Genomic DNA, 27,086 nt, shown 5'->3' on the forward strand with positions numbered 1-27,086 from the left:
AAAGAGGCTAAAAGAAATTTAGCAGCTTCATTAAGATAACTCAACTAGTGAACCGTCAGACCAGATCTGGGTCCTCCCACTCTGAGTCCAGTTCTCTTCCCTAAACTTATGTGTCTTCAGACAGAAATAGTAAAATGTAATTGAAGACTTGGAGTTCACATTCACACTCCTTGAGCAAAGTGGGGAGCAGAAAGAGTAGATGAGGTGATCCCTCTTAATAGCATCTCTTCCTCTCACCGTTCTAGCAGGTAGAACCTGCTGCTCATGGTCAAACCTCATGTATGTCCAGGAACTGGATAAATATTTTGCAGCTTCTTGTCTGAATCGTTGACTTTAGTTCATCCAGAATTTAGGTTCTAATTTGTTTCTTTTCTGTCCTTTAAGAGATTAGAGAACTACTCCTGAAACTTAATGTTGATTTTCTTATTTATTTTAATGTTTTATTTATTTATTATTTTATGTTTACTAATTTAGAAAAATGGTTTCATATAGTTAAGATATTAGAAGTAATCAGTAATTCTACTATCCAAATATTTCTACCTATAAAGTTTTGAGATATATTTTTTCTGTCCCAACCAGTTTGGGCTACTGTAATAAAATACTGTACACTAACTAGGTGGCTTAAACGACGATTTTTTTCTCACAGTTCTGGAGACTGGGAAGCCTTAAGATCAAAGTTCCAGTAGAGTCAGTGTGTGGTAAGGACTCTCTTCCTGATTTGAAAACAGCTCCTTTCTTGCTGTATCTTCACATGGTAGTGAGAGAGGAGGCTCTGTCTGGTTCCTTTCTCTTCCTATAAGGCCACTAAAACCATCATAGGGGTTCCACCCTCATGACTTTATCTAAACCCAATTACTTCCAAAACATCCCACCTCCAGATACCATTACATCAGGGTTAAGACTTCAACAATGGTTGGTGGGTGGGGGAGGAGGATGCAGGGGGTGGTGCGGGGGTGGGGAGGGGGCGCACAAACATTCAGTCTCTGTAATTTGAATTCAGTCCAAAGCACTTCCTTTATAAATGTGATAAGTGAGATGATACTGTTTATTCTCTTTTGCAACCTGTTTTTTCCCTCAAGAAATACAAACATTACAAATGTATTTTCATGTCGTTAAGTGGTCCTCAACAAGTACACTTCTAACGATTATATCACTGCATGATGTCAGAGTTTACTCTAAATCTGTGATTGGGCTTTTAAGTTATTTCTGTTCTTCGCCATTCCAGATATGCTATGCTTATTTTATTTCTTGTGTCTTATGGAGCGCCTAACCCTAATCCCACATATAGCCCCTGAAAATTCTATGGATCCTATGACACTTCGCTTCTCAACAAACAATCCCTATCAATCTATTGGCATTCAGCAAGCAATCAGTCTGAATCATTCAAGAATTTTAAGAGACCCAGAAAATGCAGCGAGGGGAGGCATTTGAAAAAATGAAAGATGCCTTGAAATCTAACACTTGTAACCAAAAGAACCTTGACTAAAAAACTATGTTAAAATTTGAGGCTGAATCTCTAATTCTTCTTCTTTTTTTTTTACATATTCATGATTATTTCTTAGAACAATTCTTAGAAGTGGAATTGCTAGCTCAACTTTAGATGTGTTTTAAAGATTTTTTGAGGCTTATTGTCAGATTACTTCCTAGAAATGTTAAACCAGTTTATCTCTTCCCAACCACCACTAAACCACCATTCATTTATTTTTCCAATTTGATTTTAAGTGGTATATCTATGATTTTCAAGTGAGCTTGATTTAAAATAATTCTTTATATGTTAGAGACTTTAATCTTGATCGAGGTGTTTTTTATTGTGAGCTAGTGGGAGTTAGAAGCATGAACGGGAAAAAATGGACCAAGGGTTTGGGTGAAGGTCTGCAGCCAAAAGAGGATCAGGTCAGGGGACACTTCATCTCCTGACTCTCCTTCCTCTTCCCTAGACATGCCTTTAAGGTGGGGTACAGTATCACCGGGCATTCACAGAGACTCTCAAAGGAGTATATAGACATAGATGTTTTTAAGGGAATTAATTTCCAGTTCTTCAGATATCATATAAGTTGTTCCTAAAATCAACTGCCTGAGAAGTCTTTTCCTATTTCCCTTTTCTGATAGTGTTTCTCCCACTTTATAAAATCTCACAATGTTGATTTGCACTGGGGCAGGGGGGAGTGTATAACTCAATGGACATTGAGCGACATTGCTGTAACTCTCTTCATTTCCATCTACATGAACAAGATTTCTCAGGGTTTTATTAAGAGATGGATTTTCAAGAATTAAAAATTATTTTTCTTAATGAGGCCCCATCAAAAGTTGTAGTATATCCATGTTGTTTTGATCAGTTATGCCATATGTTAAGCAGGATATAGTGAACACAGCCTTGTCTCTGTCACACACCAGGTACTCCCAATAATAATAATGACAACTCAATACAGATGGATTTTTTTTTTAATGGTTAGAGTCTTATGGCTACAGGTAAGAAAAAAAATTAATTCACTTTATTTTTATAGACAAGTGTAATAAGGTAGATAATCAAATATTCTTAAGCACAAAAAGACATTTTATTAGGATAAAACTCTGTAAAGAAATCGAAATAAGAATTCAAAACAAAAAGATGTAAACTTTGCAACTCTTACCTGGTGGATGATGGTGGGTATCAAATTGCTATAGTATATTCCATTGGAGATATTACAATGACTTGGGTAACCGTGTCACTTTTAAAATACAATATTTACAACAGACTACAAATTATATCCTTTGCTGCTGTTCAAGCTTTTGGTGAAATATTTTTACACCGCAACATGAAACTGAAGGAGTGTACATAGTTTTTCAAAGTCCCTTTAGGAAATAGTGAACTAAAATGCTGAAGCCCGGTGTTCTACACCCACCTAATTTGATTTCATTATTAAACAGGAAAGAAAAATAAATAATGAAACTACTTCATCTGTGCTGAATTTTCGGTTGCCATGGGCTGCAAACCCCAGTCACTTATGACCAGCTTTCCAAAAAGAGAGTTCCAGGCGCACAGCCATATTTCTCAGCAGAGTTCATATGTCAAGGTAACAACCAGAAGCACAGTCAGCCACGCCCTGCCGAGCATGGCGGTCAAGCTACCTTAGGACTTAAGTCTTTTGCCCTGAGGTGGGTGAATTTTTATTGCCTTGCTCATCAGCTAGTCATACTGAACCACTCTCCCAGCTAAATAAACATCCTACCACTTTCCAGCATAATCTAAAGCTGGATTTTGACTGCCGAAGATGGCAGTTTTAGACAGGGGTCTAGCTCTCCCTCCTAAAAAGGCCTACTGACCTTTATTGCAAGTGAAATAGCTTACGCGCACAGTAAATGGCTAACCTTACTGTACCATAAAATAGAGCTCCTTACAGCCTCTCCTCTCTCGGCTCTGGCGAGAGGCCTGTAATAGCCCTCCTCGTAAAAGCCTCGGTGCCATTTCCCAGGTGCAAACCTTTACAGTACGACTAGGGGTTTTCCAAAAGTACTTGAAGAAAAGATTGTCTGAGCGTAATGCCAACTATTTAGTAGATGTTTCTTGACCGGAACTTGAGATCATTTTATTTTTGCATCTGCTCTTTTGTAACTGGTATAAGTGACAACTGGCAATATGCTAGACACGTAGGAGAGGAAGCTTACGTTAAAAGGCTATTGAGAATGCCATCTGATTTGGAGATTAAAAAAATCTGTTTGCTCTCTGAACCAATTAAGTTAAAAGCTATGAAAAAGAAACTTGTCAGGTTTCAAAAAATAACTAAACTAACAATGCTCTGAATCTTATTGAGCATCAACCACCTGCAAGGTGAAGGGCTGCGGAAAGTAGGAAGGAAGATGTGATCAGCTGAAAAGTCAAGTAGTCAGAAAATACTTGCCTGACCAACGCCCAGTCACCCCCTTCACGTGTCCTATTTTATCTTCATCGCAGAATTTACCACTATCTGACATTGTTCTCCTACACTTCTTTATTGATCTGTCTCCCCACAAGAAGGTAAGCTCCGTGAAAGTTGAGACTTTGCCCTATTGTCAACTGCTCTATCCCCAGGGTTCTGAACCGAGGCCGGCAGCGTTCAACAAATTTTGTCAAAGAGTGAATAAGTTCTCCCCTTCAGGAGGAGCATGGACTCTCAAGGGGCAGAAAATATACTCCTGAATATCAATAATATTCATGTATTTATTCAGTAAAAAAGAGCTCAAACAAAGCAACAAGGGGCTTGAAGAATTGAAGAATCTTATTTTACAGAAAGAATCAAGTTTCCTAGAAGAAGTAATTAGATTGGGCTTCAATTTCCTGGGCGAGTGTGGGGCCAGGGGACAGGGCAAACTGTGGCATACACATAGGGTGTATTGATTAAAATATTTCATGCCTACAAAATGAAGAGTTGCTAGCAAAGCCTTCATGACAGTCAACAAATGGGTAAGCCTTTGTTCAGCACATCTCACATTTCCTGTACCCTGCATCTGTGCTGGTCAGTCCTTCTTCCAGATGGGTATCCAAGATAATTCTTGATTCTGCCCTCTCAGTGCAGGTCATACCCATGGCATCACCAAATTAAAAAAAAATTAAAAAAATAAAAAATCCAGTCTTTGAAAGGAAGGTAGTCTGTAATCTAAGAGTAATTTAAAGAGTTCTCCACCTTGCGTTAGTTCCCAAGGGCACATTTAAAATATGTAATCTACATGATGTTAGATTATGCTGTCATGGTCTTGCTGGCGCCTAAGGGACATGCCATGTGCCTGTGGGTGGGTAGATAAGCATTTCCTGGAAGAGAATGGATCTTGCCACTGTTGTTCTAGAAGTTATCAATCCTGAGCAAAACAAGGACTCCGAGAGCGAACCTTACGCTTGTGTCAGAGATTCTCGCTCTCTTTCTGGGTAGATAGTCAGTAGTGTCCAAACTCCAAGAGGGAGAGGCTCCCTTCCCATCTGGAGGCCAGTGGAACTTGAGGCAGGTGACTAGCCCCACGGGGACCCAAAGACCAGTCTGGAAGGTGCTGTACTATTTCTTTCATTCATTTCCAACTTTCGGTAATGTCTTGTTTTTTATCCTAGTAACAGCTATCTTGAAAGATAAAAGGGTGATCTGTTTCACATTAATTGGAGTGACAAAAAGGCAAAGAATTCTCCTTTCCTTCTTATCCCAAGTATGGCCAGACTGGAGTTAGCAGCAGTGGTCACTAACAGAAAACAGCGGGGCTCAAAAACTTCTTGTGAAGGTCACATGCAATAGTGACAGCAGAGTAGAAGGAACAAAAGAGGCCTTGCCTTGGGTGTGCTTGAGATGGCCTGTGACAGCTAAAGGAAGACCTATCCCTGGAAATCAAGCCAGGGGGTGTTTGAGCCACCAAGTTTAGTCATTAAAAATAAACTCGTTCCAGATAAACTCTTGGTAAAATTGAAATTTTATCCATAAAGAATTTTTATAGTGGTAAGGAATGATCTATTCTAACTTTTTCTAAAGTAGCATCTTGATTAATGGTGAAATACAAAAATTTTTCCATTGAAGTGAGGAAAAGACAACATCATTAACATATGTAACTAATATTGGTTAAGAACTACCCAATTAGATAAGAGAAAAAATGTATAAAAGTTGAAAAAGATGAGCCAAAATAGTAACTATTTATAGATGATATAATTACATAGCCGAAAAAGAGCCACGTGGAAAACTATTGGAATGACAAGATAATTCAGTAGGAAAACTGGTTATAAAATGCAATAACCAATACTTTTTCTATATAAGAACAAGTTAGAAAAAATAATGAAAAAAATCCCATTTAGAAGAGTACTCAGGAGTAGTAAAATACCTAATATTAAAAATAATAAAAAAGCAAGACTTATATGACTGAATATTGAAAGAATAAAATGGCATTTCCTATATTTATATTAAGTTAAATATTATAAAGATGCAAAATTTCTTTAAATTATTAATCGAATGTAATGCCAATAAAAATATCATCAAGATTTTTTTGGTTGAGATTACATGTGGCAAACAAAGATATTCATTACATAATTGTTATATTCGTAATAGCCTGGAAACAACCTGAATGTAGTCAATAGGACATTGGTTAAATGAAAGTGTATTTCCAGAGGATACTATGATGATATCCTGGTATTAAAGAAAGGACAGGGAGATTGACAGGCCTAGATATAGAATAATCTCTAAGATACATTGTTAAATAAAAGACCAAGTTGCAGAAATATATATAATTGTAGAACAATTATAGAAGGATGCATTCTTTTACATAAACATAGAAAATGTGTGGGAGAAAACATATCAAAATATAAATAGTACATGCCTGAGTAAAATATTGTTTCATTCACTTCCTCGAAGCCAAGCCTACTTCTCCCCATCTCCTTCCAAGTGCTTTCTGAGGGAGTCAGAGATTTCTCATGGGTGTGAATACTAGTGAGCTGGGTCGCTGATGTAGCCCTGGCTCAGGGGCGACCTTGAGCAACTCTTCATTGGGGTGCGGAGCTCTCCTACAGCCACTAGCAACGTCACTCTCTGGTTCCCATTTTGCAGCTTCTGTGTATATTGGCTTCTGGGGAATTTTGCATGAGGCAGAAATGGACTCGATATGCACCTGTGGGCCCACCTTAACCCCTAACAGCTACCTCATGGTGCCTCTAGGAGAAACTTTCCATTTTACCTTTTTTACACTTTTAACAATTGGCCCCTATGTATGCTTTTAAAGTTTATAAATCTGTAAAATAAATGTGACGTCAAAAATGGGAAACTATGCCCTACCTAAGAATAAACTTAACCTTAAACATGAACATAAAAGTAACGCATGTAAAACAATATAAATTTACCAATGTCTCTCGCCATAATGGGCAAAGAATTTGTGACCGCGAAAGAATTAATAACCACTATAGTAAACCCGCTGTTTAGTTTATTTAGTTTTACTTTTTGTTATGCTCTTTTTCTTGTATTTTTTTTTCAAAATGGGTAATATATTATTACATAATATGTATTGAGTTAAAAAGAGTATTAAATCAATCTAAATCTTTACTAGATAAATTTTAATTCACACTGTTAACATTTTATCAGACAAAATATATACTTTTAAACATTTTATTTTTAAAAATCTCGGTTTATTTATTCATTTATTTAGAATCACATGGTTTCCTCTCCCTTCTGCACGAGAGAAAAATCTCCGAAAGTTGCAAGTTTTCAGTTAGCTTTTTATAGCTTACCTTCTTTGATTTTTGCAATACCTTGTACAGTATGAATGCATTAACTTACCAGCTTTAAGCATTACCTATAATTTTTTAATTGCTAGTTAATTTACACGAAAGTTTTCTCCTTTCATAGAATAAGCTCATTTTCTGAGATGTATCTGTTTGTTTACTAATAAACATTTTCGGATTTAGAATCCCTTACTGGATGGAAGTCTTCCCACTTAAGAAAAACTTTTGGTGAAACACCTTTCCCAAAAATCACTATCACATAATACTTTATCCTTACTAGGTCTGCAAATCATAAGATATAAGGTGAAAATGGACATTGTAAGATATTGCTTTGATGTACTGTCAATTCAAGGGCAATTAAATAGTTGCGCAAGTCTGCATTGTGTGTGTGGTGAATGGGAGCCCCCACCACTAATTACAGTGAGTCACTGGGGAGAGAGCTCCCTGGGGTAATGGTACCATCAACAGAACCTCTTGACACTCACTAATCTAGGCCTACAGCATCTTTTAGAGGACTGCAGCAGGATGGAAAAGCTAAGAGCAATATAGATGTCGAGGCTGAAGTTTTTGTAGCAAGGACGAACTTTTATTAATTTTTAAATAAAGGTAGTAAATAACATTTAATTTTAGAGAAGTCATATCATAGTCCAACATGATCACACAACTATTTTCAGTTTGGCATATCGCCTTCCATTTCTTATGTTTAGCTAGTTGCAATCATAGATACTTTATATTCTGCTTCTCTCAGTTAACTAACTTTATATCATGAGCATGTTTCCATGTCCATGTGTGTATTATGTGCTTTTCGGTCAACTCCGACTTCCGGTGACCCTGTGCACGAGAGATATCCTCAATGTCCTTGGCTCAACAGCCCTGCTCAGCCCCTGGAAACTCAGGCCTAGGAGCCAATCAGTCTCATATCTGGTCTTCCTCTTTTCCTGCTGCCTTACTATTCCATGTTCCTACCTAACTTTAATAATAATTATTTTTAATGGTTGCATGAAGACCATTTTATTAAGTTTGTTGATCTGTCTATCCTCAGTTATAATGCTCGATAAGACCTGAAGAGAGCACAGAACAATTCTAAGACTTTAAGTGCTGGCACCAAAGTACTTCAATTCAAATGCAAGTTTCTTAACCTCTGTGAAATGGAGGTGATGACGATTCCTACCACAAGTTTGTCTGTTGTGATTAAATGTGCCTGGTACACGGTGAGCTGTCAATAAATGTGAGCTGTTAGTGATGTTGTATAAATGACTTTGGAACCTTTAAGTCATTTCTTGTTTTCACTATTACAGATAGCAGTGTGACAAACGAACATCTCTATGTAATATTTTGCTTCTGTTTATTCGTTTCCTAAGATTAAATTTCTAAAAGTCAAATAGCCGGATCAAAGAGTTTTCACAATGACTACTTTTAACCTCTGCCCTTGAAGAAAATTAGATGGTATGGAAAATAAATACTACTTGATATGAAGGGATTGATAAGAAGTCATGGATTTATTTGAAAATAACAACAATTTAATAAAAACCCATTTATTCATGAAATGATGTAGACATTATACAGAAAGCTTGGATTCATTTCAATTGATTTAATCCAATGAATATTTTTCAGCCTACTATATGCTCATGCCATGCTAGGTGTCAAGCAGATTATGGAAGAAGATGAAGTCTTTGTTCTTAAAGACTCAAAATCTACATAAGAAGGCAAGATATGAAAGTAATATGAGACCATATAATCATGTGTCAGATTACATTTTTAAAAAGATGGCAAATCTATGGTACAGATACTAAGTATCAGCATCACTAGGCAATAAGAAGACAGTATCCAGTTGGCAGTGAAGAAAAAAAAGTGGGTGCGACTGCCCAATAGCTAAGTTAAGCTCTACTTTTTTCTTAGAATCTAACATTTTATAATTGCTTTTAATCCATCCCAAATCAACAATCAGACTTGCATGTGAATATCATTAGCAGAAAACGTTTGCTCTTCCTAAAAACACACTCTCATCCTCGAGGACAGAAGCGGCGGGCGCTCCAGCTTCAGCGGTGGCTTCAGCCAAGGGAGCCCGAAAGGGGTGCTCAGCAGTGGGAAAGAAGGGAACCGTGGGTTTGTCCGTTCTGGAAGGGCCCCTTCCAGCTAAAATAGCAAACTCATCTTTGCTTCAGTTGCGTTCAGGGTGCATTGCTGATGTGTCTTAAACACTCCAAATCTCACATCACAGACGTTATCACTTTCGTCTCAAGGAGGTCAGACTGCCTTTCCTTTATGAAGTGAGCAGGATCACTGGTTTCCAGGAAGCCAAACCTGAAATAGAAGCAGAAGCCCTTTCGTGTCATTGAGGAAGACTCCCGTGAACCCTTTCTGTAGGGAAACAAGCCCCACCCATGTAAGGGGCTATCTCATTTTTGAAAATCGCCATTCTTGTGCCTTATCCAGCAGTTACTAAGGTGCATACTGTGTACAAATCCTCTGGAGCTGACAGGCTCCAGATTCCCCTAAAGAACTTAAGCCTCTGCATTGTCAAGAAAAGGAGCTGCTTTGTCCAAACAGGTTTTAAAGCAGACAAGTGAAACTTTTCCTTATATGGTGAAAGTGCCCTGTCGCTTTAAGGCCAAGAGACTTGGCTGCAGAAGGTCCCTGGGAAGTTTGCAGGCAGCCCCATCCTGTATCTGATCCTTGCAGCTGTGCAGGTGAGTTCCCAAACCTCTCCCCAATTTGCCCTCTACCATCCCTTTCAGGGCTTGGCGGGTTGGAAATGCTGCCATAGAGGGCTAGAGGATGCTGGGGTCAGTGGAGATGGTGTTGTCTGGAGAGGTTTGAGTGAAGGAAGAAACAAGGTTACTAGGGAAATGTACACTAGTGCAGCCAGTGAGAATGCTTCTAACTTCCAGAGGGGAGGAGGCATCAAGGTTACAGAAGGCCCTGAGGCATTCCAGGACAGGGCTGGGGAAGAGAAACAGATTGTAGGTAAGACCCTGCAGGGGTTAGTTTGGATTCCTGAGCTATATAGAATTTGGTTAATTGCAAGTTTAAACCAAACACAGCCAGGAGGAAATAATCTGAAAGCTCTGAAGGCTTTGCAGGAGTGGCAGCTACGGGCTGACTAAGGCCGAGAAAGCCAAGAAAGTATATGTGAATGTTTGCAGCGTCTACTGGCGTGGAAGGCTGCGGCCTTAACCCTTCGTGCAGCCTGGCTGGTTTGCAGGTAGGGTTTGTACAGAGCATGGGGTGGGGGTGCTTGTATGGAGTATTGAAATAAGACACTAAATAAATGAATAAGACTTGATTGTGGAGATGCATCTCTGGTATCCCCACAGTACCACCTGCAGAGAAGAGCCTTCTAAGCTGGGAAATTCTGTGTCATCCACAAGAAAGAGCTGGAAGAAATCTCATTTAAGATGATTATTTCTCTTGTCATTTACTAATTCAGTTTCTTTTCTCCCATAGCCTGGAGCCTCCTAAGATAATAATTTGAAATTAACTAATAGAAGTTTTTAACAGCTAAAGATGCGTTAGCACAAGTGTGTGTTGATGAAAGCTGAGATGCATACAGTTAGGATTGGGGTTTTATAGATATGACAAAAAAAAAGAGGTGGGCACGGCTAGGAGAAACACTTGATGGTTATTTTACAATGTATCTAAAGCCTTTAACTGAATCCATTGATCAGCTACAGCCAGAAGTCCACCCAGGAATTTAAAAAGAGAGATGCCAAATTATAGGGCTTGGAGTCGTCTTCCTCTTGGTTGGGTCTGGGGCTATTCATCATTCAGAGGCCGGTGGTTTCTCTACAGTTGTTGTGTGGGGGAGTGAACACAGAGGCGGGATTAAAATTCCTTACATACCCCATGCCTTTAAACAATTCATTCATCTGGGTAGTCACTGAAGAATTCTTTTTATTATTAACTAACGAGTGCTCTATCTGCTTGTTTTCTGAAGACAGAATGTTCATGAAAAGGTTTTGTTTTATCAACAGGGATTTGTTAGTGCGAGGGTCCCTCTGTTCTCACTTCTGATGGGTGGGCAAAGCGCTCATTATTGCTTGCTGAATAGACGGATCTGTTCTTGACTCTAAAAACCACAAAGGGCTGCACTTGAGGCTTACGCATTCAGAAAGGCTGGTGTCCTGGGCAAAAAGTTAACTTATGCGTTCAAGATCTGGAAGAGAGTAAAGTGCGTGGGTATAACTTTGCTTCATTTTGTATCAAGCTAAATCCAGAAAGCAGTGTCAAATATACTGCTTTCAAATGTGAACACTGCCAAGAAAAATAAGATCCTATCCCCGAAGCTAGAAAATCTCAAAAAGTAACATACTGTGATCTTTTATAAGCTAAATCGAGGCATTTAACAAGAAAAAAAAAAAAAAAGATGTGGCTTCCTGAACACTTCACACAGTGACCCTCAGTCGTATTTTACTGCACAAATTCATGCAAGCTATTTATTTTATCTGTGCCTCAGTCTCCTCACCATTATAATCCTGCGTTGTTGGGAGAGCTTTTCAATGAAGTGAAAGGAGCAATTGGACCTGGATTTGAGAAGATCTGGAATAGATTTCCAGTCCCTTTATTTATTCCATAACCTTAGGGCAAGTTACAGAGCCAGTCTGAACCTCTGTTTTCTTATTTGTAAAGTAAGTAAATAATTAACAATGTCATTAGAATTAGAAGGACCTAGAGCCCAGTAGAGCCTCCATAAATGTTATTTTACATTTCTTTCTTGTTCTGTGACTTAGGAAACTATATCATTCCTTGGGGGAGAAAATGAGTTTTGAGAACGAAACCAGCTCTGAGGCACAAGTTTAGAACCACAGTTAGTTGTTCGCCCCCTCTCCTCACCCTCCTTCAAAAAGGGATGTCCAACTCCCTAGGAAACTTTCTCCTAATTATTAACGGGTCATTGTTTAGACGTTTTTCTTAAACCAAACCTATTTCCACTTATTTTGTATTCAGAGTCATGAAGAATAGTTAGTTGTTCTCCTTTGGTATAAAAATATATACTTGAAGAACAATAGTAAGCCATCTTAGAATCTCGGTAAGGGTGGTCTATCCAAAAGAAATTTAAAAGGCATTTTTAAGGGAACTTTTTTTTGTTGTTATAAGGCATCTCTTATAAGTGTCTCACTACTAACCGATGGCTACTTTTCTGTAAAATCTCCTGATGCATTCATTCACACAGCTGTATTTAAGAACATGATTTGTATTGCTTTAAGAGTTTTTGTTTGTTCAGGTCATTGTAAGAGCAGGTTTGCCATCCTAGCTGTGTATGACACGCTTAAACTGAACACGTTCTCTCCACCAGCTTAGAAAGGTGGTGATAAATTTTAGCAGCAGGAACATTTCATCAGAAGTTCAAATCATAGAAAGTACAGCAGCTGGGGATTGAGAGATGTCATTATTAACTAAAGTACAGGTAGGTCACCCCCTTAGCCAATCTGCTAGTCGTGTGTTAGCACCACCTCTGTCAGGACACTGGTGTTTGGATCCACACTTGGTCACTTAAGGTAGGTTAGTACTCTGGCCTAGTTCCTTTGTGTGTCTGAGCCTCAGTTCTGTGGTCTGCATTTATGGGGATGATAACAGTACCTATAAAAGCAGGAAAGTTGGCAGCACAGATGCTCGATAATTATGTTGGATCCTTGTACTTTAATAATGAGACACTGGCCTTAGATCTTGTCTACACCCTTTAGAACAATGCGAGTTCGAGTATGTGTCTAAGGGTGTATAAATTACATTATTAATAATAAATTAAGTTTCTAATTATGAAGAGCCAAGAGAAGTAGGTGCTAAAGCAATCATGGATCTCGCTGCAGGGTTGGCTTTGGAAACAGGGTTAAAATCTGCCGGGTCACACAGGGCTTGAGAATGATTGCGTTCTTCAAAAATGATTTTAAACTTTTAACGCCACAGGAAGTACTTCTGTGTCTGGTTCACTGGCAGAAGGAGCTGGAGTGGGGGAAAGCAAGTGGTCTGGATTGAACAGGTGGAGTAGAGAAATCCTGGTAGAGTTGCATCTCTTGATACGTTTTTGACTCTTGTTCCTCCCCAACCCTCCATTATTCACCCTGAGCTTGTCAGATGTGATTCATTCGTGAAATCACCAAGCAGAGGAAGCTTGAAGAAGTGACTAGACCAGCTTCTTGCCTTCAGTCAAAGCTCACTTGAAACAACAAGTGGCCACCTAACCTCTGTTCAGAGAAAGGGCCTTTCAAGTTCAGTCTGTTGTCTACCTGCACTGGGCTGCATTTGAGAAGTTATCACCTACCCTTGTAATACAAGCCCATTTTTATTTAGTATGCTCTAGGTCTGTCCTTTATGTTGTGACAAATTGCTCTCCTGCCTGTGGGAAGGGGCCAGTGGGGTGGGGAGTGCTGATATGGCCACAGCCTCCGAGGGCCAGCACTCCTTGTCTCAGCTCTGATTAATCACCAGGTGAGCAGACATTCTTCTCCCCTGACTTCATCACTGCTCCCCCCCCACCTCCTCCACTGCAGTAATTCCCAAACCAGAGAGAGCTTGCATCAGAATTACCCGGAAGGTTTATTAACACGCAGTGCTGGGACCCATCCCAGAGTTTCTGATCTGTAGGTCTGGGCTGGGGCCTGAATATTTGCAGTTTTTGTCAAGTTCACAAGTGGTCTGGGAACCACATTTTAGGAGCCACTCCCGTAGTCCAACACTCAACACTGACTATTCCCGTAGTCAACACTCAGGTGTTTTCCAACAACCTGCACCTTTTCCGCCTTCCAAGATGATACCTCCACCGTTCTCGGGGGTGAGATAGAGCCTTCTCCTCACCACAGTTATGTGTTACGTATGTTTATCGAATTCTGATTGTAACAAGCATCTGCTAAATACTTTACCCGTATTACGTGTAATTTTTCCCAATAACTCTGAAAGTTTGGTATCACAAGACAAACAGAGAAAGGGTAAGTCACTAAGATTTCGCAGGTAGCAAAGAGCAGATATGATTTGAACTCAGATGTATCTGGAAAGATTTGCTCTTTCCACTCTTCCAAGGGTGACCAATAAATGTTCGACATGTACGTTAACTCGGATTCCTTGGTGGCAGCTGCCTGGGGCACCGGGGGTGGGGAGGGGGCCCAGGTGTAAAGGGAGTTTTGAGGGGGGGTAGAGCATTCCGGAATGGGGGGGTTTCAGGGCTGGAGAGCGACACCACGGGTGCCATGTGTTTGCCGTCCCCACACTGTGCCTTGTTTGTGGATCTGTTTTGCTAGCTAACAGAATCAGATGGGACGGATGTTCAAACTTGTTCATAGGGAATGATAAAATTTATTTTACTTTTCCTCCCCCTTCTCTGAAGGATGAATCTAAGTTTTGAGGCTAGGTTTGAGTATGTATAATAACCGGTAAAGTAAAATAGAATGCAACTGGTATATAAGTAGTAGTAACCACCAAGGACATTTAGCCTTGAAATGGTTGGGACAAGAGATTGTATTAATTATAGTCTTTGTATGTTACATGTCTTTCATTGTGACCTATCTAATGGACTGCCTTATACTGACATAATCCACTGTGACTTAATAAGGAGGTAATGACATTTCTAGTACCTCCCTCAGTCATTAATATTCCTACATCTTCCCACACTAATAGCAATGTGGAATTTGTTATTGTTAGTGTCTCCATTATTTATCTAATAAATGAGTTTGATAATGCTTTCTGTTTCTTCCTAATATTTTTTTATATATGTGATTAAACATATACCTTTATGGCATCTATTATTCAATCAACAGATATTCTAAAAATGTATCCCCAGGTACTGGGGGATATGGTAACAAACAAAACAGACTGTTCTCATGGAACTTACATTCTGGGAAGAAGAGAGACAGACAATAAACAAGTGAATAAATAAAGAAGAAAACTGTATAGTGATAAGTGTGCATGGAGAGAGTGATGTGTGTGTGTGTGTGTGTGTGTGTGTGTGTGTGTGTGTTGCTAGTGTAGATGGGGTGGTCAGAGAAGGCCTTTCTGAGGAAGTGACATTTAAGCTAAGAGTTAAATGTGACAAAGAGCCAAACATGGATGGTCTAGGAGAATAGTAGTCGGGGAGAGGAAACAGCCTATGAGAGATCCTGGGGTTGAATTAGTAAGGGGCCAGATCAAGTAGTCTACTAAGGGTTTTCAGCGGGGGGTGATGCACCTTCCTGCCCCTGTCTAGGGGGTGTTTGAAGATGTGTGCAGGTGGCGGCTTGGATGCAAAATGCTGCAGTTGAGGACGGAGCACTAAGGGCTTTTCATGGACAGGGACCAGGGATGCTAAACTTCCTGCATGGCTTTGGGTGGAAGCACACAAGCCTTGCCCTCCTCGTACTAACCTGCAGATACTGTCTGAGAAATTCTAAGAGCCTCTAAGGCCAGAGTAAGAAGTTGAATTTTATCCTTCGTAGGAAGCTGTTAGAGAGTTGTAGGCTTTAAAAGATGATCTTTAAAAAATTACTTTGGCTACTGAGTGGAGGATGAATCGTAAAGGGGCAAAGGTAAAAACGGGGAAATTCGACAGGCAGCTATTTCCGTAGTCCAGAGCAGAGATGATGGTGGTCCCAGCAGGGGGGCTCATGGTGAAGATTTTGAGCAGTATTTCTACTTTCAAGAACAAGACTGCTAGAAAAATGTAAAATGCTGTTTCTCATGACACCTCTTTGTTATCCTTTTTTTTTCCCCCTCAAGAGATTTTTTAGCTTCAGAATCCACTGGTTTACTCTATATTCATTTAAGAGAACCTTTGCAGCAGCAAAGAACGGAAAACCTTGCTCTTTCAAATGCAAGTCTTTATCCTCTCGCCCTTTAACCTTGCAGATCTGTGTGCATTTCAAGTTGTTCATAGCTCAGAAAGGCAATCTATTTGATTTGGACTTGTAAAAAAAGATAAAATTACATGTGCTTCCTGAATAATAATATGTGATTTCTCTCTCTGAAGGGTCAATAGGAATTAGCCTACATATATCATTTTACAAAACTGGTGCCTAGTCACATGGATGACAGGGACCAAGTCTACATTTATTCTGCTGAAAGAGGAACATTAAGTGAACATCAAAATCTCTCGAAGAGATTGCAGGCGTTTCAGAACTAATTTTACTCGAACATTAAAACCTTGCAAATAGTTTCCAGGTGCATCAGCTCCTCCTCCATGAAGGCAGTTCAGTTCCCCAAATTTAGAGAATCCCCCTCACTGCTGTCTTCTCTCTCCGTATAGCCATCTCTTTGTACTGCACCCCCACTGCAAGTGGACCCCAGACTACCCTCAGCATTGACCTACAGAAGTAGCCACTTCTCACATACTGGGGGGAGGAGGAGCACCCTGGACCCCAGGCTGAGCTGAAAGGAGTGGTTGGAGAAGACAGAGGAGACAGCTAGCTTCAGGGCATCTGCACACTGCTGAATGCTTCTACTAACTGTGGCACTCAGAAAGTGGGTCTTCCCACCAGAATCTTGTGTCCTGACAGCAGAGGGGTTTAAACACCAAAGGAACACGGGGCGGGGGGGTGGGCAGGATGTACTCACCAACCCACATCCTGCTTTCCAATTTCTGGATGAAACTAAAGAAGAGAAACAAAGTGGACAGGACCATCCCCAAAAACTAAATTGAATTCTTTAGATCTATCACCCAATCTACACAAGCCAGTGTCTCAGGAATTAAAAAAGCAGGTGGTGTCACTTAACTATAAAAACCGAGGAAGAGGAAGCTCTGCCTTCCTCTCTGGGCACAGGTGTGGTCCTACAGGAGACAGGCCACTTCACTGTGTAGTGTGAAAGGGGGAAACCAGAGAATCACACATTAGACAGAAAGAGCAAATGTTTTGCATTAAGAAATCCTGTCCCAGCTACCAACTAACCATGCAAATTTGGACAAAATCACCTTCTTGGACTTCAGAAATAGAGTTGATCAAAGGTCTTTCAGACTCTGATATGCTCTGAGGCTGTAATTCATAATTCAGCTCCAGATCTTCACTGCTCCCCTAAAGCCTCTCATAAACCAAATCATCCTCCTCAACCAGCTCCTATTTCTCTCTCTTGCTATGAATTAATCATTTTCTTCATTCCATACCCACTGGCTCCTGAAAATGCTCCCTTCAGCACCCTAGAACGTTCTTTCTTTGCATAACTCTCTCCCTCTACTAGTTTATGTCCCCTGTAAGGAGTTACCAATGTCAGTTTTTTCTTTGACTCCCCATGCTTATCGCTATACCTGACACTTATTAGACAGTCAATAAATGTTTGTTGTTGAATGAATGTATAGAGAAGATATAAAAACAGAGAAGAATGAGCCCAAGCAATTCAAAGCTCAAGAGCCAGCTTTTGCTAAAAGCTCTCTATTCTACCCATAAGATCTTGGACTTCTTAGAATTAAAAAAAAAGAGGGAGAGAGAAGAGGGAATTTTAGATATTATAACAATAATTTTCAGATATCACAGTTTCTACTGTACTATGTCTCCACTGAGATATACCAGTTTCACAGGATTTGAGAAATGCTAGTTTTACCTAGCCTTTATGGAATGTCTTATATTTATAAAAAGCTGGTATAAAATTGCTGAGTAGAAATTTCCAGATCCCTTACTCCATGACTCTATTGCCTCTGTAAGCCGGAAAGTATGAAACTGACCACATCTTGCCTTCATAAGCCTTGATCCTTTCACTTATTTAGCATTCATAACCCAGTGGCCTCATAATTAGAATTGCTAAAGAACATAGGGAGGGCCGCCTGCAATGAAATCCTTAGCCTGTCTAGCCAAGTTACCAAAAATGGAAACGCCTTGCTGGTGCAGTGCTGGGGGCAGAGAGGGAGCCGGAACAAGCAGCAGAAGTGGCCTGGAGTAGGACAAATCCAATCCTCATCCAGTTCTAGGAGTCTGGACTTATAGGGACTGAGATGGAATGCACCATTAAAACCCTTGGGCCCTGGCCAAATGTTCGATGAACTTTTGCCTAATCAGGGAGGACCATGCAGGAACGATGCCAGCCTCAGGAAACGGGTCAGAAGGAAAGGGGAAGTGAAGTCAAGTGTGCCTCTTCCTAGTACCAGGCCCTCTTCTGGGAGGATCCTGCCACTGGCGCTACCACAGAGCTGAGGCAGAAAGACACTGCCTCTCAAAGTGTGCAATCGCCAGTGCTGTCCCTGGGGGTACGGAACGGACATTTATTCCCAAATAATATCCACAAAGCGAAGAGTGACAAACATCTCCAGCTTCATCGTGGTGATGTGCTGTGTATGGTTCATCCTGTTTGTCTAAGCCCTGTTTGCAACTTGAATAGCCAGAGTTATAAACTCAATTATTTTGATTTTCTTTTTCTTTTTCTTTTTTTTTTTTTTTGTTCGCTGTGAAAAGAAACAAGCCCCTTTGGCCCATATTAGTGCTGTCCTGGGAGCAGGGGAAGAGACCATCATATAACGATAGGTTGAATGACAATAAACCTTATTCAAAATGAAAAGAGTTGGACTTCAGTAAACTCCACAGAGTCTAATCAAAGGAACACACAGGGGAAGGCTCTGGGAGGTGGGGAAGACTGTTGATCACAAGGGCACTGAGGAAGTCCTGTCAGGAGCTTACATTCGCTTGTGTCTGCAGGTTGTTATCTAGGGCATGAGCTGCCATGGGGGGCTAGTGGCAGTTCAAGCCGCCCCCCCCCCAAGTGGCTTGGCCAAACAAAATGAATAGAGGCAGCAATACCATGGAGTAGCTTTCAACGGTGCCTTATAGTAAAACTATAAGGAAAGGCAACAGGTTATGCTAAATTTTAGGATAATGTTGGAGTGTGGAAGGGAGAGGCAGAGAGAGAAGTGTAATCAGGGTGGAAACACCCACCCAGAAGGCTTCCAAGGTTCCAGAATAACCTGACCCAAAATGGAGAGGTAGGAAATGCTGGTGTTCATTTTGCCATTATTCTTTAAAACGGATATATGTTTTCATACCCTGCTTTGTATTTATGATATATTTTAAAATAAAAAGATAAATTTTATTCTCTCCAAAAAATAAAGACCCAAGGTCTGAAAGAAACTGATCGAGAACTAAAATTCTGTGCCAAAATAATGCCAATAAGACCTTAAGTGAAAATCTAAAACATAAACCATAGAACCAGTACAGATCGTTCTCTCTCTCTCTCTCTCTCTCTCTCTCTCTCTTCTCTCTCTCTCTTCTCTCTCCTTTTTTTTTAATCCCTCTGCCTTCACTGGTAAAAATTTTTGCTGACTGGAAAAAAATTTGTGGGAGTAAAGGGCATTAGAACTTATCTATGAATTACATTTGAGAGAAAATTACCCCCACCCCCACCCACACACACACCCCATCCTGCTTGTCTGGGCAGGACTGGGCAGGACTGATTTAGCACATTTTCTTCTCCAAAGCTGAAAAGTTAAAAATAATGCCGACTCTCGAAGCTGGTGTTCTAATCCAAGGTAGCCATTGAACAGAAGTCTGGTTAGCAACTGAGTGTGTTCAGTTGGGCTGCTGTGCAATTCTGTGCCAGGTGAGGCCTCGGCTTGCCCTTGCCCTGCCTTTTCCTGTGTTGATCTCCATCCTAGGGCTCTCCATTATGCTCTGTGCACCAGCTCAATATTTCTTATTTTGCTTCACTCTTTACATGCCTCATTTTTTTCTTTTCCCTAAGCCCTCGCTTAGCCAAGTTCCCTGTTTTTTGGTTCCTTTGATCTTTCTGTTAAAATCAATCTCTTCCTCTAATTATTTTCTGTTCCACTTCTTTGAACCCCTTCCAATTGCCTCCATTTCTCAAGGAGCCAGGTGTTTAATAAAGAATCTGGATGAAGTTCAGGCAGAATCAGGTAGATGCAGCTGCTTGCCCCCAGGTCTTTGTTGCCTCTTTAATCAGTAAAAGTGGTTTATGAAAGGCACATGACATTCCGGACACAAGAACAGTGCTCAGTAAGTAACTACCGAATGAAGAAATTAATTGGGATCTCTTTTAAATGGGCCGGACTTTATTCTAAGTTACACTTAATTTGCTTTCCCATCCTACCTTCAGCCCAGGTCTCTCTCTGCTTTCAGGTTTTTCTTTCTGGTCTAATAAATAGCTTATTTCTTTGATGCTTTAGTTTACACAATTTTAAATTAAATTTTCTTGTTTTCTGATCATATATTTAACTTAATTAGTTTAATTCACGTCATAGGATTTTGCTGGTAACCTTGTTTACCAGATTAGCGTTATTTATAAATTATTCCATGTTGCCCCTTTTTCTAGATAACTGATAATCATGTTTATTTTTAATTTCTCTTTATTAGAGAATAAACTTTGCTTCTATATTTGTTAATTTCAGTGTTTTTCTAAGTAGCCACAGTACAAGATTCATTTTATTCTATGATTTGGACGCAAGTTTGGGTTGAGAATAAAGAACATTGTCTTAAAATGATATGATGTCTGGGATTTACTTCAAAATAATCTAGTGGGGGAGAGGGGTAGGAGGGTTATAGATGAAATAAGATTGCCACAGGTTGGCTGTTGCCAAAGCTGGGTAATGGGGATATGGAAGTTCATTATAATATTCAATCATGAAAATGTTTGAAGTGTTGCCATAATATAAAGTTATTTTTTTAACCCCCCCCCCCCCAAAATGTAGATGTAAAGTAGATCCTATGAATTATTTTAGAACTTAAAGAAAGGGAATTTCTCCATCATCCTCCTGCTGTCCTGGTAATTGTCATTTATTGGTGGTTCCGCCATTCCTCTACAGTCACTGCAAAGTTCAGGACTTGCTCTTCCTCTTCTTTCCAAGTTCCTTCTCTCACCTGAAAGATTACATGGAGCTGATGTGTGGCTTGTTCAATGCCCCTCATCTGCACTTCCGCCTCCTTTCAGCAGCCCACTATCCCTTGATTATATGTTAAACAGTTTTTTAAATGATGCAGATCTGTATATGCTGACTGCCTAGCACTGCAGCTAAGACCATCAGGTTTATGTTTTGTTACAGAATTTGCTTTTTTTCAACACCAGTTAGGACATAAAACATATATAATCCAGCTATTTCTGGCTTAAAATCCTTTGGGTCTCTGTATCAATTTCAAGTTCTGTAACCTTCACATCCAGCTCTTGCTTCCCTACTATTTCCAGTCTCTTCCCCTGCCGTCCTCTGAAATTCATTCTCTTTCAGCTATCCAAATTTCATTCATCTGTGGGCAGCAGACCCTGCTTTCTTACATCTCCAAATTTTTGACCATACTGTTCGCCAAAATTGCAATGTCCTTCTGTCATTTGGCCTCTGGAAGACTTCAGCAACTTTTGTTTATACCTCAAGACTCAATTCAAGCATACCTTTTGGAATGCTTCCCTGAGCTGTCCACATTGAGTTAAATACCCCCTGTAATACCTTTTTTTTCATTGCACTCTTTGGGTAAGTCCATCCTAATTCTTTGAAACCAACTGCAATCACTGATATTCTTTGTTTCCTTTCTAGACCATGAACTCTTTGACCTCTTTCAACTCTTTCTTCCCACCACTCAACCCAGTACCTGCACATAGTAGGTATTTGAATGAATGAGTAACTGAGTGAACAGAGGAATGGATAAATGAATGCTGCTGTCTCCTTAAGGTAGCATCTCCCTACCTGAGGGCCTTTTCCAGTGCTCTTGGTCCTGGGAAGGTCCTCTAGCATCTGCCTCCTAACTGCCCTCCTTAACCCACCTGACGCATCTGACTCTAGTTGTGACCTGATTTTCACCGTCTTGGCTTTGTCCTTTCTACTTGGTGTTTCATCCAGGCGAATGCTTCCTAGAGTGTGGTACATAATAATTTTCAGGAGATACTCAGACAAATGTCTTTTGACAGTCTCGTATTTACATTCATATATATATTCAGCAAGGGGAGGAGAGTGAATACATAAAAGCTATGATTTCACTGAGCATATTCCTCAGGACAAGACAAAGGTAGTTAGTGCGACAGTAATCAACTTTATCCTGGACCTCATACATCAATGGGGAGGTGCTCAGGCATAATCATAACTGTTCCAAGCCTTCCATAACTGAATTCTCGCCCACATCCATTGGAAGCAGACAGCCAGGTATCACCAATAGGGAACGACTCCCATACTGAATTCCACAGGCACCTCTGTGTTTTATTCAGCGATATATTAAAATACCTGGAAGTTGCTTTAAATGTATATATACACTTAAATATAACAGATAAAATAGTTAAATATCTTTTGAGCTCTCCAACCATATCCTCATACAAGTTCAGATTTTTAGTGTGGGTTATATAAAAACTGACAGATTTGTTTCATTGATGTGGATCCTCATTTATGTCAGTAACTATCGATAAGTTTATCCAGCTATATTGATCAAAAAATTTCATTCTTCTCAGTAACAAACTTATTTTCAGCCATACATTTTAAAAGTCAATTTGATTTATCCTATTTATTGTTTGGCATTTTTACTTTAGATTTAAAATAGTTTTTAATAACATTGTTTTTATAGACTTTACTATATTTTATCAAATCTAATATACCATTGATATGTAAAATATATTATTATTTTATGTACTATGAATAACAGATGTTGCCAATTATAATTGCAAGATGCCATTGATTCTAAAACACATCCCAATTTTAGAGGTGTTAAAATTATTTCTAAAAGTGTGTCTTAAACTTGAAATACAATGTATATACACTTCACTTCTATTTTAGCAGATAATACTTACATTCCATTTTTCATAGTGATGTAAAGTTTCCTGTTTGAATGACTTTAATTTAAAATAAGTCAACTTAAAGAAAAGTATGATATAAGTAAAAGTAGAGGTGAAATATATAATGGCAAAATCCTAGAGGTGGCAGCCAAATGATTGTGACTTGGCCTAACTGCCTAGACCCATATACTGCCTTGGCCTCACCTGCCAGCTCAGATGAACCCCACTGTCTTCCAGCACTGTACTCAGATCCCACTTGACTCTTCTGCTAAGCAAGGGAGAAGAATTTGGGCAATTACACCTATGCTCAGGTTAAGGAAAGTGGCTGTAACTTACTGAAGTCATTGTATGAAAGTGAAAAGAAAATTCCTAGAATTTATATTGGAACGATCTGGACTTGCCTGTAAATAACGGCATAGTCAGAGGTTTCTGTTTTGTCTTAGTTTTAACCTAGTCTCCAAGAAGAGAGAAAAAGAGCACTTTAGTCTGTTACTGGGTAATTTATTTACTAATAATGGCTAACTAAATACTAAACACTCAGTTTCAGTGATAATAATAATAGATTTACCAGTTGAAAATAGTTATGAATAACCTGAAGCAGAATGTATTTCATCAAAGAAGTAGAGAAGTAGCTAATTTCCTACTTCCAGAATAGGGAAAGTGAAGAGAGAATTATTTCAGCTGGAGCTGGGAAAAACTGTTGAGTTTCCATGGGAAAATGCTGTGCTTTTGTACATGTTGAAGTGGATTTGTGTTCATCGTGCTTTCAGCTCCCACCCTGCGTCAAGTCCAGTCTTGGACTGGTCGGTGCTGTGTGCGACATTTCCCCAAGAGCCACACAGAACCCTTTGATTCACTGGGTGCTTATTCTTGAAGGTTATTGTGAATCGTTAACAAGAATGCAATAGAGCAGGAGGTCACAAGTCATAAAGGCTCTGCTGCTTGCACAGAGTCTGTTTTGGCAAACTTAATTTCAAAGGTTTTAATGTAGGTGTAATTGAGAAGATAAACTGAACACATATGTATATCCTAATAAAGGTATTCTTCAGTCAGCAAATATTCACATCATATTAAGCATCAATAAACCTATTACAATATAATAAAAAGAAAAGCTCTTATAATAGAAGATTATTTATAGGCTATCAGTTATTAGTATAATTTAAAAAACATAACTGGTAACAATAAGCAAAATTGATAATCCTGGAGATGCAGCTGTTTCCACTCACTTGTACTAATAATACTAGCAACGATTCTATATAGTAATGTCAATTCAAAGCTAAACCTCTTCCAAGTTCTTGTTTAACCTTATGGCTGTTTTTGTTTATCATTGCTGCATATTTTATAAGAGCTATTTCCTGGTATTCACAAAAGTTATTGACATCATACACTATTCTGAAATGCATTCATAGACTAGAATAAAATTGTAAGTGTAACCTGGTTCATTCAGCACCCTTTCTCCAAGGAGATGTAGTGGTCAGAAAGCCAAGTATACTTAGAAGGTAGAATCACTGGGACTTGGTATCTTAGGGCAGGTTCCCTAGAAGCAGAGCCTGAGGCAGGGATTTGGGTGTAGGTGATTTGCTGAGGGATAAACCTGTAAAGAAGTGAGAGAAGCAGGATAGGAAAGGGAAAATTCCAAGGATATGGATCAGATGGTCTATCCTTGGCCTAATGAAGGAGAAGGGATAACTTGCAGCAGAGAGGAAAGCTGTGAGCTTCTGTGGGCTAATACAGCAGCTGGGGGTGGGTGTAGTGTCCAGGAACAGGAATCTGCTTGGAGCACTAACAGCACTAAGCACATTTGGAGATGGGGGGGGGGGGTGGGAGGACAAGAAGAAGGGACAAGGATGGCTCCAGGTTTGTGGCATGAACAAGTGAATAGATCCTTGTATAAAACAACAAAACTCCCTTCATAATGCCAAAGAAAGAAATATGTAGAAGAAATATGAAAAGATTCTTCATTTTACAAATAAAGACATTTTTCTTTACTTTTACTTCCTGGGTAAAAAACAGCAACTTCTTGACATATTTGCATAAGATTGGTTTTCCGTTAAATATATACACATACTTTTTTTTCAAGTTTGCTCTTTTAGAACTTTCCCATTTATTCGGCTTCCTGTTCAAAATAGACGCAAACTGGTTCTAGTACTCTGATGATGGAAGATTCACCTAGCTACAATCCCAGTCTTATGGTAGTTATTAGTGAAAAAGTGGTTATGCATTATTATGCATTGATCCTTCAGTGCAGAGGGTCAGCAAACTGGCCTATGGGGCAGTTCCAGCCAGCAACCTGTTTTTAGATGGCTTGAGAACTAAGAACTTTGAGAACTAAGAATTTTTAAAGGGTTGCTTAAAAACTTTTAAAAAATACATACAAGATATTGTATCACCCACAACGCTGAAAACATTTATCATTTAGCCCTCTATGGAAGAAGTCTGCCAGCCCCTGTTTCATCCATTCTGACCCCAAACTTTTTTTTCAGAAGTGTGCTGGCTCAATCTATATTTTGAAAACAATTGACATTCAAAAACTTACAATTAGTGAGTGATTTTTGGAACCATAAAATCATTTGTTTTATGAAAGACTACATCACAGAATCTATATAAATAAATTCTAAGTCATCTGAACAATTATTTTAAGGGACTTCTTTGGCAAATTCAGAATTATTCATTTTAAGTAAAATAATTTGTTTCCTGTTTCATAAAACTATTACCACCTATTTGTGATTATTGTAAAGAAATTGAAAAACACAAATAGACACAAATGTGAAAAAATCACCTGAGATCTTACCAGCCACGATTAATTGCTGTTAACATTTTGCTACATCTTTTTTTAGGCATATCCATTTAATTTTTAAAATGTGGGTCGCATTGTATGTATTATAATATACCCTGTTTTATTCATTTGCTGTTATAATTTTCAAAAACATCTCATTTGACTGCATTTATTCCACAGAATGAATATGTCACAATTTATTTAAACATCTTTCCATTTTTTGACATTTAGGTTGAAGCTAATTTTTCACTATTGTAAATGCCACAGTGAGCATCTTTATGCATAAATCTAGATTTTCGTTTCTGAGTCCTTAGACTAAGATTTTTAAAAGAGTAACTATTGTCTCCTCCTCCCATTCTGTTCCTGTCTTTCTTACAAACTCATTCTTATTCTCCAAGATTTATAAATTATGGAGTCCTTCAGGGCTAGAAACTTGGCCTGTTCTTATCGCTCTATATTTGTCTCCAGATGAGTCTCTTATAGACCAAGACTTCCAATGCCATCTATGTGCTGTAACTCCCATGCTTACATTTGCAGCCCCAGGCCTCTCTTCTAAGTTCCAGACCTATATATCTAAGTACCTGCTTGTCATCTCCACTCGCATGTCTTAAACCATCTCAAATAGAAAAAATGTCCAAAGAAGGACTCAGTATCTTCCCTCCTTCTGCTCCCCTTCCAAAACTCCATCCTCCTTATTATCCATTTTTGTAAAGAGACATCACCTTTCTACTAAGTTTGTTATGATACGAACCTGGAAACCATCAATGACATCTCTTTCCCTCACCACGCCCATCTATTCAGTCATCAAGGCCTGTTGATTCTGCAAGCCAAATGTATCTTCAGTATGTCTATTTCTCTCCATCTCCCCAACCCACCCTAAGTCACATTCATCTTTTTCCTGGACTGCTTATTATATTTGCTTCCTAACTGGTCTCTTCGTATATAGTCCCACCCTGCTCTGTTCAACTATCTCCTTTTCAATTCTCCACCATGGAGAAAGTCTCTAAAAATGTCAGTCGGCTTTCACGACCCTTACGTGATTGTTAGGAGAAAGATTTTAATAGTAACCCCTCTTCTTGCCACTTTCTCCCTTGCTCTCTTGCTTCAACCTCATGGTTTCCTTTCATCTACTCAACTGTACTAAGTTTCTTCCAGCCTCAAAACCCTATTCAAGATGTTCCCTCTGCCTATAACACACTTCCTTCCCTCTTCAGCTGATCAAACCCTTTTCCTGATCCCTCCCCCAACACACACACTGCCTAAACACTCTCTGGGCATCTTATGAGTCTGCTGTTTGGGAACTTACTGCAAATTGTAATCTGAACTGTTATGTGTTTTTTCCCTGAAATATCTGTTTCTTCACTAAAGTTCCATTTTAGGAAAACAGTGTTTGTCTCTTTCACCACAATATCTTCCAGTGCCTGGCATGTAGTAGATACTCGGTAAATTTGTTGAATAAGTAACAGGTCACCGGGT

The 27,086-nt window shown here is 39.3% G+C and overlaps 1 protein-coding gene across 4 annotated transcripts in view; it reads left to right on the forward strand.

Annotated features, from left to right (window-relative positions):
• LOC107512925 (schwannomin-interacting protein 1) overlaps window positions 1-27,086 on the forward strand; it is a 774,922-nt gene that overhangs the window by 632,365 nt on the left and 115,471 nt on the right. The window contains exon 1 of one of the 4 annotated variants that reach the window (XM_036219433.1): window positions 9,817-9,885. The exons of 2 other annotated variants lie outside the window; for them this stretch is intronic. Coding sequence is in view for 1 of the 2 variants with exons in the window: in XM_016148932.2 (XP_016004418.2) it covers window positions 10,332-10,400 (69 nt within the window). In the remaining variant the exon portion in view is untranslated. Of the gene's footprint in view, window positions 1-9,816; window positions 9,886-10,173; window positions 10,401-27,086 lie in introns of those variants that run through there. One more of the 4 variants, XM_016148932.2, reaches the window with a different exon arrangement.

This window comes from Rousettus aegyptiacus, unplaced genomic scaffold, assembly GCF_014176215.1.
Source record: "Rousettus aegyptiacus isolate mRouAeg1 unplaced genomic scaffold, mRouAeg1.p scaffold_m13_p_4, whole genome shotgun sequence".
Classification (NCBI taxonomy): Eukaryota; Metazoa; Chordata; class Mammalia; order Chiroptera; family Pteropodidae; genus Rousettus; species Rousettus aegyptiacus.